At 45.4% G+C, this 17,236-nt stretch overlaps 1 protein-coding gene across 3 annotated transcripts in view; it reads right to left on the bottom strand.

Annotated features, from left to right (window-relative positions):
* Window positions 1-17,236, bottom strand: part of SETD1B (SET domain containing 1B, histone lysine methyltransferase) — a 52,003-nt gene that overhangs the window by 26,900 nt on the left and 7,867 nt on the right. For all 3 annotated transcript variants that reach the window (XR_009819939.1, XM_062010259.1, XM_062010260.1), the window contains exon 6: window positions 16,031-17,206. Coding sequence is in view for 2 of the 3 variants with exons in the window: in XM_062010259.1 (XP_061866243.1) it covers window positions 16,031-17,206 (1,176 nt within the window). In the remaining variant the exon portion in view is untranslated. The remainder of the gene's footprint in view (window positions 1-16,030; window positions 17,207-17,236) is intronic.

Here is a 17,236-nt window from a genome sequence, read left to right as displayed (position 1 = left end):
TAGAGAAGGGCTTGCAGGTTCCACACATTCTTGGCAGAGCCTCCAAACTGTCCTCTCTGCTTACTGGGAGTTCAACACTCAGGATGACATGGCAGAGGGACTGTGCTAAGCCTTCACACCTCATGGTGTCAGGCATGAACGAGGCAGACTCGGTACTGCATTGACAATACACAAATATTTTAACTTTGCTAACTGTAATTATAGCTCTCTCTGAAAGAGCACACACCAGGATGGTACTTAACTGGTGTTGCAGAAGTGGAGTGGGAGAGGCCAGAGCCACTCAAGGCAGTTTGCCAGCAGTTTAGCTACAATAGCACAAAAAAACAGAGCAAACCACTGTCCTGCACCTTCCTAGGTGAGCTTTCAAGCCCGTTCAGACAACCACGCTGTCACTGTGGAGGCTCATGTTGGCCAGCAATTCACCACTGCAGCCTGGATGTAGAAGTTTGGTTACTGCCTCCTCCCTGGATGCCTCGGGTTGGTTAGTCATGTCTTTAACCTCCTTTGGGCAGCTAAGAGTGCACCCATCCAGAGCATGAGATTGCAACCACGGCAGTTTTAACTGGGACAAAGACAGCTTTCAGGTGTATTTGCATTACAATAAAATGCCCAACTCAGTAACAGGCAAATGGAAATATTAACATAGTATGAATCAGAGATTATATCCTCAGCAACGTGTCTTTCTACCTCAAGAACAGAGGATGGCAAGATTTTTACACAGCTATATATTTATACAGCTCTTTGTAAATTTAACTTGCAGGCAAAGGTTGCAAACAGAGCTGAAAACAAACAGATCAGGGTGAAGGACTCACCACTCTGTCCCACAAAAAGGAAGCAAGGATTTCTCACAGAGAGAGAGAGATGTTATTTGGATGTTTTGGTTTATTATCCATTGCTAAAGTATCTCTCACTACTTGAGAAACAGAATTCAACCTCTATGAGACAATATCCTACCTGACACATACACTGTGCCTTGGCTCAGTTTGTGTTTTGGTCTGGTACTTGATTTGCAGGGCTTCTTTGGCACAGAGAATCCTCCCCACACCTACAGGGCTGCACAACGAGTAAAACAAGTGGCAATAATATTCAAGTGCTCACTGTAAACAAACAGCACTGTAAATACCAGCCTAAATTACACCACTTCAGTTCTTCTAATACCAAGAGGGAACTTTAAGGCGATACCTCAAACCACAGAATTCCCTAGAAGTCCTCATCAGTCCCAGAACAGGGGGACAAAGGTGAAGAAATGCCACCACGGTGCTTGTTTGTGTCTCACGATGTGCTGCCTCAGGTGCCAGTCCCTAATTAGACCATCCTGCACAGAGGGACATGCCAGAAGCTGGGATTTGTAAGGATGAAAGGAAGGAGCTCACCTGGGCTTTCATTGCATGGCAGGAAGGGCTCTCAAGAGGGAGCAGCACATGGAGCTAATGCTTACAAAGGTAACAGGTCTCCTCACTCACTTCCAGTGTCTCCTGATGCCATAAACACAAGTAAATTGACTTGTGTTTTAGGGACAGTAGGAGAGCTGGAAAGCTGCCTAATGGTCCATGCCATCATTAGAAAATGCAGTAAATTAAGATGACAAAATGGGCTAAAATGACTCCTGGACAGTGAGCAGAAGTGCCAAAGACAGTATCCCAGACTCATGCAAATCTGCACTGCCAGCTTCCTGCAGGTCCTCATATGCTTTGAGCATCTGAGGTGGGTCTTGACACTTCAAGGCACCATTTCAGACTCCAGAGAAGATTATTCTCTGCCTTCTCTGCACAGGACACTGGAATAACATCAGTGTCTCCAAGCAAAGGTAGAGAGCAGCAGCTTAAATCAGTATATCCCAAAGCAAAGTCCCTGATGTGACCCAGGCATGAAATCCACAAAAACAAATGAAAAATAAACGCAGCAATTGGACAGGAGAGGTTCAGTCTATTTTCACTTGACTGTATGTAGAAGTTCTAGTGGCTATACCAAACAATGCAGATTCTTCTTTCCAAGAACTGAGATAAATCCTAGAGTCAGAAACTTAAGCAGCACCTCCATGAGGCTAAAAACTTTTTAGCAAGTGATGGAGAGAAGGACAGACAACTAGATGTGAAGCAAAGAGGACAGAGATGGGAAGTAGGTGCAGTGTGATTAGTGGTCTGAGGTAAGCAGATCTTTACGTATCCAGAAACAAAATGGCCTGAGAAATGTAATCCCAAAGGGAAAAGACTCAACCAGTATTCAGAACTTTAAAAAACCCATTATCTTGACAAGAGGGCATCACACTTTGGTTTTCAACATGACTTTCAGGAGTTCACTGCAAGAGCTTCCTAGGATTGCAATGTTCAGAGTCAGGAATTAAGCCAGTGGGAAAACAACTCCCAGATTTGCCTCAGTCAAAAGCCTGAAGAGATGAATTGTCAAAGAGGGCAATAATTTGTGGAAGAATTTGTTCTGTTTGTTAGCAAGTGCATTAGCTTTCCCAAAAGGGATGGTTTAATTTAGGTCTTTCTCTCTTCCAAAAGGAAAAGGAGGCTCTAAACTGTAAGCTTCATGGCATGTGATGTGGTTATACTGTTCCTGTTGGCAAGATCCCTGACAAACGGTTATTTGGAGAAGTCAGACATTGCCCCTGGGCTTCCAGTATACACAAGAGGCTCTCCACTGCAGGGACAGCTCTAGGAAGAGTGGAGGTTAACACAACAACCCCTGGGTTCACATTCATCAATGCTGAGACTAGAAACTTCCAGGCTCTCTGACTGCACAGATCTGAGTCGAGATAAATGTGGATGTACAACTGGGTATATCACAGAATACAGTGAGAGCACAAGACAGGGATAGTCACTGGCTCCCAGCTTGAGTTCAGGGCTTCCTGGGAAGCCCATGAGTGCCTTGATGTGAAGCCTGCCTGGATAGTCACCCCTTCTGCATTATGTGAACAAATCTGAACTGGCAGGGCGAACATGTGCCAATTCAGGGGCTGCGTCATGCAGCCCTAGTGTTTTTCATCACATATGAAACACCCTAAAATTGGATTTACCATCTCCTGGAACCATGGCCTTTTCCTTCAAGTCTAAAGTAGATCTTAAGGGGAAAAAAAACCCAAAAGGTTTCTTTATGGGGGGGGGGGGGGGGGGGGGAGGAGGTAGGGAAAAGGAAGGAGGGAAAAAAAAGGGGTGTTAGCATTGAGGAGCTATGTACCAAGGCAGACTCTTCCCACAGCAAAGGTTGTTCTGGTTTCCCAATTTCAGATGGGGGGGAAGGGATAGCTGAAGAGCTATTTGCAATCTAACTTCAAAGGCTTTAGTCGCTGGGAAGCTAAGTCATGCATAAAAGGATGGGAGAGTGGCAAGAAAATACCCCCTACAGATAAATTAGTCAGGGAATGTTCTCTGCTTCTTCCAAAGACTTTCATACAGCCAGACTGGCTTTACCCAGGTAAAGCTCTTTTCAGACATCAGGTTCAGTGATGCAGAGTCCTGGGAACACAGCAGTCAAATCCAACAGAGGAACTAAATAAGTCTCTCTGAAAAAGAGAAAGGTGGCTGTAAGCATGCAATGGGGCCTCTCTGTCCTTTTCTGCCATCTTGGCTACTATCAGTACATTTTATTCTAAGATCTGTCCACACACAAAAGACACAGAGCTTGAGGCAGCATCTCCCTCTCTAAAGACGCAAAGAAAGGCAATGAATTTAGGAGAAACCACATGGTACATGAAGACCTTGTTTCCCAAATGACTCTGAAGTGCTCTGCTTTGCTCTTCACACCGATGTGTAAAAACGCACTCAGATTTCTAGAGAGCTTTTGCTCTAATACTTTACAAGCAAAGATAAAGAAGGGACTTGGCAGCATTAGATCAGAGTCCACCTGTAAGTTTTTAAAAAGTGCAATAACTGAGTACAGAGTACACAGATACCTTACAGTTCAGTGCCAGGCAGGAGCTCACATGCCATCCCCTGAGCTTATTCTGATACTTAGTTGATACTTAGGTCAAATGGAGCCATGAATTCAGGTCTTGCTACCAACAAGGTGATAAGAAAGCAGATAAGCCTGGAAAAGTCTCCCTTCCCAGTTGGTATCAACCTATTGAAGAATTGGTTATACACATAATGTATTTAAACAAGTTCTAATTGGCAGAAATAGGCTGGTTTGATACTCTTCCCCTTTTATGTACCACCACTATACCCCTGAGTATCTGAAACCACGTGGCTGTTACAGTCATGGCAGCATTTTCAGTGCCCTGTTCAGCGTGTTCTGCATTTCCAACATTAGTAGCAACAGCAGTTTCATGTGCAAGACCTGGACATCCACAATGCAACCTGGGCAACATTGAGTCTCCTCAGAAGGGAGGGCAGAAATGAAGGAATCAAGGTTTTGAAGGACAACAGATAAAAGAAAAAAATAAGAGCTTTTGTTAGATCACTCATCAGTATCTTTTAATGCTGTTCTGCTTGCTGCTGTCAGAACCAGATGCCATTAACATATCCTGAGGCAGCAGTTCAGACACTTGCTTTCCTTCTCAAGAGGCATCCTGAATGATGAGCTCAGCTTCTCCCTCTCCTCTCCAAGAGCTTGAGCTATTCTTGCCCTGAATTTCTAGGGTGCAGTCTTGATTTGTTCATGCAGCTGGGAAGCAAAGAGGCCCAACTGCTCTTGGCACCTGCAAGAAAACCCAGGAGCCTGTAGCCCACAGCTGATGGAGGTAACTCAGAACAGTCCTCTCCAAACAAGTTTAGCTGTTACTTTCCAAAAAGCATGGAACAAGCAAGGCAAAAAAGTTAAAGACTAATTTTTAGGTCAACCTTTCCCTTTCATGAACACTTCTGCTAAGATTTTGTGAGCCCTCCACCATTGGCCTGAGAGGTCACACAGCCTTAGCACTAGTCTTCTCCCAGCAGCTCTTTTCTACCCCAGTACCAACTATTTTAGAACTAGGAAAGCATACAGAGGGAACATAAGATCTTTAGGACCTTGTTGTCATCTTGACTGCAGTCACTGTGGCAACACAGTATGGTTTCAAAGCAGAAAACTTGTGTCTTTCTGGAGACAGCCACTGACATGCCAGGATAGGACAACAGGACAATGCTGTGTTTCTGACATTTCCAGCAAAACTTCTGCAGAGAAGACCCATCAGCCAGTCCACCTGACCTTGACTGTCTGACAAAAAGCATTTAACCACTTTGGATGAAGCCTCCACCCCGCTTCCAGGCGGGTACAAGTACTCCAGGCCTGCTGAGACACAACAGCAAAGAGTGACCCCAGGAAATGAGAGGCTCACAAGACAAAAACTTCTAACAGGCTGTTGCCAGACTGTGAGCCCTTTGCAGCAGTGACCACAAATGATGACTGACACCCTAATGAGCTCAGCAAGCTCCACTCATTCTCTGAGCATTACAACACAAGCTAACAAGTCCCTCCCAGCAAAGTGCCATAGATGCATCACAACCCTGCTAGACCTCAGGGAATGCTTCACTCCCAGGAACCTATTTCAAGCAGCTAAAGAGGATGAGTAGAGATGTTCCTCCTCAAAAATGAGGGTGAGGCCACCAAGAAACAGTTCCCCTTTGGTAACATTTTCTCTTCTCTTACAGATCTTCTCTCTGGAGGCATCTTGAAATTTTCACTGTTTTATTTCCTGCTTAGATTTTCCTTCTCTATTGCCTAAAGCAATATCCTGCCAGAAATACCCTTAACTTCTCCCTCTCCAAAACCTGCTCAGTGGGGGAAAGGCAAATTTTTCCCCATATGAGTCTCCTCAGGTGATGGAAACACAATGCCTGTGGCTGCCAGCTGTTGACTGATCCCTTAACAAAAATAATCTCTGTGCTGGACGTGACATTTCTCATGGCCTTCTAGAAGATATCAAACTTTTGCTATCAAACTATGCCCACTATATGCAAAGCAAATTGTGTAACCACAACTGTTGTAAATTAACAGAGTGGAAACAGGCCACAGCTGGGCTGTATGCTCACTGTCACTTGCTCAGGCATAAAATATTCAAAAAAAGAGTCAAGAGGTAACATATGCTGATTTTCCCACCTGTCTCCTCATTAGCAAGCAGGAGGTTTAAAACAAACACATGGAAACACTTTTCACCTAGAGCAAAATTCAGCTGTGCACCTCATTGCCACAGGATACCACAAAGATTCAGCAGTGCAGATGGGTTTAAAAATGGATCAGACTTTAGTGGAAGATAGGTCCACAGACAACTACTGGAAAAGATCATGTACTCATCTGCTGGTCACCAGTAGCACAAAGACTGCAGTAGAGCACCGCCCCTCACAGCCTTGCTGCCAATGGGCTTTTTGTCTCCCATCTCTCACTGACAGTCTTTCGGTAACCTAGAGGAAAATCATCCCCAATGACACAGACAACCAAGGAAAGGTAAAGACATGCCTTTGCCTTGCTTACTCATGAGTTAGTCTAAAGTCTCTTTCTGTTCTCTCTTGCAGTGAAGCTGTAATCAAGCTGTACCACAGCTGACTGCTCAAGCAGAATTGCTGTACACACACGGGCACAGCCATTCAGCAGCAGCCAGTGCTAGGCAATCCATGCTCAGCTCCTCAGACTGGCCACCCCAACCCTCAGGCTCTTTCAGGACTCCCTGTGCCCGAGACACTTATTTTACACATTTCCTTAATACCTGCTTTAAACAGTTTTGCTAAAATGATCAAGATGAGTGCAAAGCCCTGCAGAAGCACACAGCAGTACAGCATCTCCACAGTCCTTAACCTGAGGAGATGTATCTAAACCACTCTCAATCACACAGCTTTTATTTTCACTGTTTAAAGCAACTTTTCCATTAGATTGGTTCATTAGTTTGAAGTTACACGTGAACCCTTGAAAACGTAGGTTACTCATTTAAAGAGCCAAGTGAAACAGCTGTAAGAAAGGCACAAAACCAGCTGAACTTGGCTCCAGGCTCATGCACTGCTCATTGATTCAGGTGATCACCTGGAAGGCACAGGCCTTTTTTCAGCAGTTGTGCCAGAACAACTAGCTCAGTGGTTTGCAAATAAAAGGGTTTTTTACTTAGGACAGTTTAACCTCAGCACCTTTGGAAGCACCAGAGCTGCATGGTGGTACTTACACCACAAACTATAATCAAGACTTAGTGGATGTGATATTAAGGTTATGTCTCACTAGAACAGTCACACTGTGATACTCTATACCAGAGTTCAGCTAAAAGAGCAAAAATACTCCAAGAACCAAGTAATAACAAGGTTCCAACATTCATCCTTCTTATAACTCACTTGTACATTTAACCCCAAATTCACATACAATAAAATCGAGTCCTCACACAGTCTCCATCCCAACTCAGAAATCTTGATACTACTAGGAGCTGCCCTTCTGATTTTGGGGTTTTTTTTTAAAGGCATGCAACTATCTAAAGCTCAGGCTTGCTTTAGCTTGGGCACTGAAAAACCATTTCAGAGCAAAGACAGAGGCCATGTGGAAACCGCAGCTACTCCACAGTGGTTGACCCCCAAAAAACCAGCACAAACCCAAATGTGCAGCTCCTCTCATCTCCTTTGCCTGCTTCTTCATTCTCTGTGATCCCAGAGATACACAGACAGCCAAGCTGGGCTGCAGAAGCTGCCCAGTGTCCTCGCAGAGGACCGTGCACTCAGAGCTGCCATGACAAAGGGCCCTTCCCAGGCTGCAGCCTCGTGCCACAGCTCTTTTACTGCACATGCATCCCAGTAATGAGTCAAGACAAAGTCATGCATCAAGATTTCCTCAACCCAAAGTCTGAGCATCCAACCCAGTGGAGATCACAGCTTACTTCTGGTGTCTTGCAGCCAGGACATTGCTCCCCGTGTAATGCCAACTCCCAGGGAATTCAAAGGCAACCCTGGTATCAAGTCTCTACAGAGGCCAGGCTGCCCTTTGCCACCAAACCCACATGACCTCCCTGCCTCCTTCTCACTGACCTGGAATAGGCCTCAGGTTTGCAAAGTCATCTGCTGTTACCACTTTTCTAATGTACTTTGGGAGATAAAGCCCACCTGACACCGTACTAATGAGCAAATAAATTGAGATCCTCCTGTAAAAATGCATCTTTTTGCACACACCTCCATGGCTTATGAATAAGAATCTACTGGTTGAACATGTTTTACTGTCATTTGAAATATTTTGTGCAGTACTGAGGATTTTTGTATTTTCCAAGTGATTTTTCTTTTTCCTAGACAATAGCAAAATGTTTGTAGCACCATGATAACAGTTGCTCTCATTTATCTGCATCCTTCAAAGACAATATTTCAATCACCTGCACTGGAAACTCTCAGCCACATCTGCTGACCAAAATACCACATTTGGTAACTGCTTAGCAACAAGGACTGGATTGGAAAACTGTTCCCAGAGCTGTTCACCAACATTAAACCAGTTCCTGCTTCCACCAAATAGTACTGCTATTGCCTGAAATATATAAAAATATGTATATTTTGTTTTGCCTGGGACATGCAAGACACCAGAAATAACAAGCTGCTTCGGGAGAAGGGAAACCTGGAAAGAAGCCGCCTACTTCAGCAATGTCTTCCTGGGCTGCAGAGAGAACATCTCCCCAGCATGTGCAATGCATGTTAATCCTGCACAGAGGGAGAAGGACACATCAGCTTGGATACAGGCACAAAACTACACTGTGAAACACAGATATATTTGGAAAATTTGGATATAAGAAAGCAACTCTCACTCCACATCCTCCATAAAAGCAGCAGACACCTGATTCCTCGATCAGGCCAGCAAAGGGCTGTTTCAACCCCAGGAAAAACAAAACCCAGTCCTTCCTTCATGTCACCCAACCTATGCCATCTCCAGCCCTCTTCTATCTAAGGCTCCACGCCACAGCACTCACTGATAGCGGGAATTTGGACAGTGGTGAGCCTGAGGGCATCCTACTTTGAATACTTGAAGGTGCAGGCAAGGAGGAAAGATAGGAAGGACTGGATGCTGGTGAGACCACCTCTATTTCTTCTCTTCCTCCCCTCCTCACCATTCTCAGAGCCTTTTTCCTAATGATATCCTTGACTTACTGCCCAAAACAGAGATCAGGCAGAATGCAGGAGAGCTCTTACAGGCATGTGATAAATTGCATTTAGTACAAAGTTATTCCTCAAGTTACATACTCTACAAAACACACACGTTCAGAGCAGCCAGCAAATCCAAATCCCACTAAGAAGTACCTGAGTCAAAACACCCAAGTTTGAACAAGTGAAAACTGGAAGTTTTGCCACAGCTGGCTGACCCTTTTGCAACCAAACCTCCCAGCCCTAAGAACTGCTGCCAGCTTTGAGTTGGAGCAGCAGTTTCATTTCCTCCTCGCGCTGTGCCTGCGCAGCACTCCCAGTGCCCTCTATGCAAAGAGCGATTGCCGAAGCCCAAGCCGCGAACAACTTCCTTTACTCAAACTGCTCCCGGAGCAACACTTTTGCAACGCCCAGAGGAATGAAGCTCTTCCAACCCGGGGGGAGAAATCAGAAACCCCAATTTGCTGTTTTATATGCACCTTGGCCTCATCAGGCCGGTCTACACAGCTGGAGACGTGTGAAAGCGGCCACTGGCTTTATTCTGGCATTAAGCAAATAAAAACACATTTTAAAAGACTTTTTTTAATGCTTTAGTTTTAGGAGCTGAAAAATCTGAGCAACCTTTTTCTCGTGATGAATGGGCATTTCTAAAAGCAAGCACTGCAGTTTCATAATAAATCCTGAGCCAGCAGTTAACATGCCTGGGTCAAAGGAGCCCTCGTGGGCAGGTACGTGAAGCGCAGAGTTAACGAACTCACGGGTTTCATTTTGAGTTTTGCCCTGTTTTCACTAGGTACAAACAAGTACCCCAAACTGAAAATTAAAATGAATAGAAGAGGGGATGGCAAAGTCACGGGACTCAAAATTGACGCATATGGAAAAGAAAGGCTCTACTGATGAACTGTACCTATTTAGAGGAGTACAGGAAAGGCAACAGCCAGCAGAAATTTGAATAAGAGCTCGTCTGTTCACTGCTCTGTGTCAGACACAGACACATATAGAACACAGCGGCTGCTTCCTTCCAAACCAGACCCAGAAATTAGTGCTGTTCTGGAGGCTGCCAGCACAATATGTTAACAGCAATTATTTTCTCAATATTTCTACTGATTACCTAACACTCCGGCACATTTGCTCAGTGTCACTGCGTGTTGCAACACACGCTGCCACCAAGTAACTTGTCTGCATTCCCTTGGTCACTTTTCACAACCATCAGATGTGAAACACAACTAGAATGATAATGGGTTGGAGAAACTGTGAAGAAAATGTGTCACTTCAATGTGAGGCTCCACAGCCTGCGTTTATGACATCTGAACATTCAGTGTCATCACTGCTCAAACCTGAGTGTTGAAAAGAACAGAAAGAACTCCATAAGCAGCAAAAAAGATGCCAAGGGCTCTCTAGCTGTAAATGGTCTGCAGAGGCCAAACTTGGAAATATTAGTCCACCATGATCTGTATGCTATGGGTAAACATTGCAAATTGATTCTAAGTTTCCAGGGAAGCAGAGCTTACATACACACAAACTAAGCAGTGCTCTACCTATTAACAAACAATTTAATGATATAAAATATATATCATATATATCTATATTCAATCCACCAGGAGCTGAAAAATTGCAAGAAGTCACTGGTGGTAAAACAGAGACAAACTGAGCTCGTGTCAGTATCATCAGCAACAGTGATTTATAAAAAAGGATGGCAATGTCATTTCTACCAGGTATGCAAAATGTCAAAGCCTCAAAGTCTTGGCCTGCTATGAGAGAGTGAAAGAACTACTCAGCCTCCCAACCACAGCCTGCTTTCTATTTTTCAGTTACACTCCAGAGCATTTCACCATTTCTAGCTCTGTTCTGTCATTCTACTGAAGTTAAGTATCCAAAAAACCCAAGCCATAAACAGTCAAACGTTTCTCTATTTCATTTTCTTCCCCCCACGAGCAGACACGTATTAGAAGATGCAGCACCAGGAACACCAAGTGAATCCTATGCAACTCTGCTCTGAAAAAGTCACTGTAAGAACTGACACTGTGCTTGTTACCTCTCACTGCTTCCTATATTAAACACATTTGGCTGGTCAAGCCCTCTCTGCTCTCCTAACCACAGCTCTGCAAGAGCTCCAAGAATCAAACTGCAGACAAACATAAAGTCAAAAGTGAAAGAAAACTTGGCAAACACAGACTTCTCTACTTCATATACATTTTTGAAGGAGCAGCAGGTTGTCATGTGGTAAAATCATGTCCCTGCCTGTCATCTTACAGTATCAGCTTGGGGGGAAAAAAAAGAGATGTTAAAAAACATAAAAGGGAAGATAACATCCTGAATTTTCACTGCTTTGGAAGCCAGGACACCCTTACCTCAGCCAGGTTATATGGAAACTGACTCTCAGCCCAGAGCAACCCCAGGAAGGGACAGAGCTGCAGTCCTGCCCCAGCACACTCCCTCCTCTGGATGTGGAGGCTGAACAGATCTCCAAGCTCTCAAAAAGGGCCAGTTGTAGTGTCGTATTTAAATCACCTTTTGAGGGATTTCTGAAGGATTTGGGTGTTGCCTTTCTTTCCTGAACAAGCTTAAACTCCGCAAGATCCCCTCAAGTCCCTGTGGCTTCTCACTGGTGCCGTGCATGGGTCACAGAGGGCAGAACTTCAGACTTCACAGGTTTAGCAGGGCTGGTGTAATTCACATATAAAACCACAGCAGTCATCCAAATCTTTGCTGCCTGGGCATTGGCTGGCTGCATTTCTGGAAATTCATGGTCATAACATATACCTATTTTTCGAGTTTCCATTAGGAGCTGGCTCTGTCAGGCATGACTGCAGGCACAACAACTCAGAAGGCAGGAGAACTTAAAAAAGCGTTTATGAGATTGGGTATAAATTAGAGCTTTCAGGTTTTTACCTCTTCTTCAATTAAAAAAGTACATTCAGAGCAACCATTCCCCAACATTTACTGCCCCCATCTCCCTCCAGAAATGATGAATCCCACTCTAGCTGTAAATTGGAGCCCTGGTGTACCCATAGATATTATACATACATAACAGCTACTTATGGGCATAAGGGCTCTTGCACAGTTACTGTGGAAACCATGGTATCAAATTTCCTGTCTCTTCAGACTCTACCTTCTCAACCTTAATGTGCATTTACCTTGAATAAATCACTTCTGCACTCTCCCACCTAGAAACGTCCCCTAGGAGACTATGTTTGGGTTCATCTTTAGGAGGCTCCATCTAATCCCCTGTCAACATCCCAGGAACATGGGACTGCCTCCAACCCCGCACAGCCCAGGGACAGGAGTGGGGTAGAGGAGGACAGCATCCTTCTGCAGGAAGAGACTAACTCACTCCTGCACTGTACAGCTCCAAGGGGCATCAACTGCTCCCGGGGCAACCACTGCAGGTACTGTTGGCAGAGAAACTCCCTGCAGCTCCTCTCTCTGCCTGGACAGCATCGCAGTGTCACAACAGCTGAGTGAGACAGAGAAGTGCTGGTGACAGTAGTGGCTTTCAGGACCCTTATGGCTACTGTGCAACTTCCAGTTTGCTCCCCAAAACTTCACATCAAGCAGCAAGAGAACTGCTCTCACCTCAGTCATGTTTCAGGATCTTTATGTTTATGATTAGCTTTGGCATTTTTAAGGCATCCTTCCCACCACAGTAACAAGGTGCTTAGACTACCAGGAAGACAGGAGGAAATCTGGGAACAGACCACTGCCAATCATACAAGCTTCCTGTTACACACAGGCTACACATACAAACCAATACGTTCATAAGCCCAAACATGAAAGGCATCATCAATATACAACAAAGTGACTTGTTGTGATCCTGTCACCCTCCCCAGCACACACAGGCAGGGCCTCTTCCTGTAACAAGCCAAGCAAAAACAAGACCTGGCTCAAACGGGATGTCAGAACATCAAACTGTACATACTTAACCTTTGCACTTCTGAAAAAGCAAAGATCCTGTAAAAAAAGAAACTATGACAATTCTTTCCTTGTTATCCCTCAGAAATGTAGGAAGAAAAGTTTGTATATCACTACCCTCAAAATTTTTGCTCAAGCCACAAAGCAGATCAGCTGTTTTCTTCCCTTGCCATCTTCTACTTTCTTGCAAAAGTCCTCTCTGCCTTAACTTCCTGGCTGGCAGGTTGTGCCATTTGCAAAGGATCCCTTTTCTCCTCTTACCTTGTAATGCCCATATCTCATTCTGTTCTACTTCTCAGCACTCATCCTTGGCTAAGCAGACCAAAATCACTGCTCTGAGATTAGCCAGAGTTAGGTGTTGCACACACATGCACAACCCTTCCTCTCCCACACCCAAACTCCCTGCCAAGCTCTGGCTTAGGAGAATCACCGGATCTTGAAATCAAACTCCAGGGTCTTGCATGATAAATCAGAGCAATTGCTGGAGCTTGGCTCTTCTTCCTTTACTTATGGCAAGCCTGAGGTGATTAACTTGCCTGACGATTTGACAGAGCTTCACCTATAGAACAAATGTTACTGTATTAGCAATTATTGACAAAAAACGTGCTTATTTTGATGGGAAACGGGAGTAGATTCTTGAAAAGCACCTATTGTCTCAGGAAAAGCTTTCCTGCAACTTTGCTGGCATTTTTATGAACCCTGAGATTTTCCCAGCTACAGCATCCACCCAAAGGGAGCTAGCCTGGGGCTGCTCCAAGCCTTGGAGAGCCAAATATGAAGTAAATAAGTTCAAACTCTCTGCCCTTTATTGCTTCCTTATGATACTTAATGAGTCCTCCCTAAGCTAATATATCATTTCTGCTCTGCTCCTCACACCACACAAGTCACTAGAAATATTCGGGTTTGCCTTCCCTCTGTTTTGCTGGAGGAGTCTCTGAAGGACTGAAAGTTGAATAGTGGTATCACAATAGGCTGAAGCCTGAGGTTCAGCTTTCCAGTCCTCAGACAGACTCAATGCCCTCTCTCTAACTCAGTTGGAAAGCTGCAGCTCAGATTTCAGCCTATGTTAAGCCACTGTTCAGCTCCATTCCTTCAGTTAAAGAGAGGGAAGCCAGGAGAGTATTTTTCTAAAGCAAAAAAACTGGGGGGGGAGGGGGCGGGAAGGAAGCAAAAACACATGGAGATCATTTTTTGTGCATCAGAAGGAGCAATAAAAGGCACAGGAAACTTTTCAAACATGCCAGAATAGCTTAGTGTGATTTGTAACCAAGAAGGAGGTTGAATAAACAGCTCCAACAACAAACAGCAATTTTTTTGGGGAGGTGGAAACAATTAAGGCAGCAACGACCTGCATGGAGACCTTGCAACCATCTTTGACTTCTGCAGAGGATGGAGGCATTTCTATCATTTTGTATCACAGGACCATCAACGTGAACTTCTGACACCAGCATCTCATTAAGGGGAGACAAAGACTTAACATGGGCTTCAACATCAGCATGCCGCTGCCCCATATCACAACCTAGAAATGTAACATCCCAGCCAGTCCCCCAGCACTGATCTCAGCTATGGAAAGTGCCTGACCCCACATACCATGCTGGCATTCATCCGTCTTCCTTAAACATGCACAGAACTGGCTGCAACCCACTTGCACAAGAGCAGATGCAAGCCCAGAAAGGCAAGGGAGATGACGGATGCCTTCCTTATTTTTTCAGTCAAGCTAAGAGTATCCTCTCTTAAGCCTGCCAGACCAAGCTCAAGGAATCAAAACTCCATTCCTAATTAATACATCATCAGGTCCTGCCGGCCAGGGACTTGCCTCCCAAGAGAGGAGCCTGGGCCAGCCTAGGTGATGAATGAGGCCTCAAGCAGCTGAATTGTTTCAAAGGCTAAACTGGCAATTGCAAGGACAAGCAGGTTTGGAAAGGCATGTAACAAATCTCCGAATATCCAGTACAGTTACAATTTGCTTTCTATTTAGCACTGAGACTTGCTCTGTGTTAGTGCTGCAGTGCTTTTCCTCCAGTTAAGTGCTCTGCATAGCCTCTCTCTACAGGAGCAGCTCCTTCTCTCCTGAAATGCAGTCACTCCTTGGGTGAAAATCTCACAACTGCAGACGACCAGAAGGAAATCCTTTCTGCCAACCTAACTCCAGCGAATTTTCCTAAGTTAAACTGACATATCACACGGGACATTTGCACAAGACCTATCCTCTCAGACAGTCGAGGTCCCCTTACTGCAGGGTTCTTACACACCAGGGGCAACAGTTTAATTTGCTTGCACAACTACTTTAAACACTGAGAAAAAAGGGTCAGGCATTTGCAAAGATCTGTATTTTGACTGTTCCTTGACACAGCAGAATAGGACTGACATGTCCCCTGCAGCGATACTCACATTTGTTGCAACAGACCTCCCAAACAGACACGCCACACAACGTAATTTCTCTGTCTGCTGGCACCATTCCACAGCGTTAAGCCCTCGCTGTCCCTTCAGCCACAAATGCCCCAGTAGAGGCAGCAAGCTCTGGTCTATTATTGGAAGACTCGGTGAAGCACATCCCCCACAACCCAACTACCTCCCCCTTTCAACTGAGCAAAGTGAGTATTAAAGCCCAGCAACTGTCTCCCATTCAAACCAGATGGCATAAATAGCTGGAGAGCTATCAAACAAAGTATACATTCAATACTTGGGTATAACATGAAAGTCCCGTTAGGCAAGTGTGTGCACACATCCACCCCGACGCTCAGGGACCAAAGCAATGGCAGAAAGCGCTCCATTAACTTCTCTAGTGGCTTAAGTGTCTGTTGACACTCAGGACATTCACACAGCACGAGCACTGGCCAAACCTCCGTGGCTTGTGCAGTCCTTGAGCTCTCCCGAAGCTATAAATTGCAGCAGGCTGATATTACAAACAAGGAAAGCTGGAGACTGGCAAATTGATTAAGACTATCACTTTGTGCCATATCTAACTCATTTCCATCTGCCTTGAGTAGAAGAAAAAAAACACCAGGAAGCCCATGCTCTAACAGCACAAAAAGAAAAGAGCAATTCCCTGCCTTGTCCAGCTCTAGGGATACACATGGAGCTTCATCATTCACTTCCAGATCACTTACCTCGTCCATTTTCTCTGACGTTGGAGTCTGGTCACCAGGCACCATTTCTTTAGCCTCAGAGGTCTCAATTTTGGAAGTCCTGCTCAGTTGGTCAATGGGAGTCATGCTGGCCTCCGACGTCCCTCGGGAATTCTGACTCAGAGAAGCTGTCCCAGGGATGGGCTCGTCATCATCAGAGTCAGGTAAGGGTGTCGGGCTGATGTCCTCCAAGCCCGTGCTGGAGGGGCGTGAGGAAGGTGTCTGAGCTCTGTAACCGGGCTGAGAGTTTGAACCGTACATTGGGATGGGAGAGAGCTGGGAAGAAGAGGAGGAAATAGGGCTACCTTCCATTCGGATCTCGTTATCCGAGTCATGCTCGTTAAGAAACGGTAACTTTGTTCTCTGCTCTTTTAAGAGCATCTCAATCCTTGAGTCTAAACTGTTATGCTGCATTTCTGACTCCATGGTGGGGGTGCCAGGGGTCTCGCTTCTCTCTGGAGTCTGAGAGAAGGATGTTGTGCTCGGTTCAGGAACAGAGTTTGAATCGGGCAGGGGCGGAGGCTCCTCCTGTTTCTCCTTCACCGGGACAAAATCGACGTTAGCAGCAGCGCTGCTTTCCACAACCATCTCAGTGGGAGGTGGCGCAGGTCTTCGGTACTCTGCTTCCCTTGAAGTCTGGGGAAACTGCTGCTCATCCGACTGGGGGAATACAGCTGGTGCTTGGTAGGGAGAGAAGGCAGATTTGTAGCTCGAAGAACTAGAGTGGCTCAGGGGAGGAGTGTGAGAAAACTGAACGGGCTCCTGCTGATGGGATTTGTAGGTGCTGAACTGATGCTCCGTCCCCCGGTAAACACCTGGCAAGTTATGAACATAGTGATGTCCCGGTCGGCGGTTGTAGGCATCTGTAAATTTTGTTTCGTGTCTCCTGGCTTTGTACCCACTGTCCTGCCCAAAATGGTACACGGGTGTTGTCTGACGACTAGAATAGGTGGAATCTTGGGAAAACGGCGTCCCTAACCGTGGGGTGTGAGGCGTTCCTTGGGACTGGGGGGTAAATTGGCTGTATGAGTTTGGGGTGTCCTGCCGACAGCTGGAGTAGGCTGTGTCGTGGGAGAAAGGTGTGCTGCTGTTTGGGGTAACAGATGATCCCGCAGAAGAAAGGTTACTGTCTTTCAGGCGCCTCAGGGAATCTGTCAACTGTAGAAACAAAGGAGAAAAGGACCTAAA

Source organism: Colius striatus, chromosome 17 (assembly GCF_028858725.1).
Source record: "Colius striatus isolate bColStr4 chromosome 17, bColStr4.1.hap1, whole genome shotgun sequence".
NCBI lineage: Eukaryota > Metazoa > Chordata > Aves > Coliiformes > Coliidae > Colius > Colius striatus.
The sequence above is the reverse complement of the archived record's forward strand: the minus strand, read 5'-3'. Positions and strand labels throughout refer to the sequence as shown.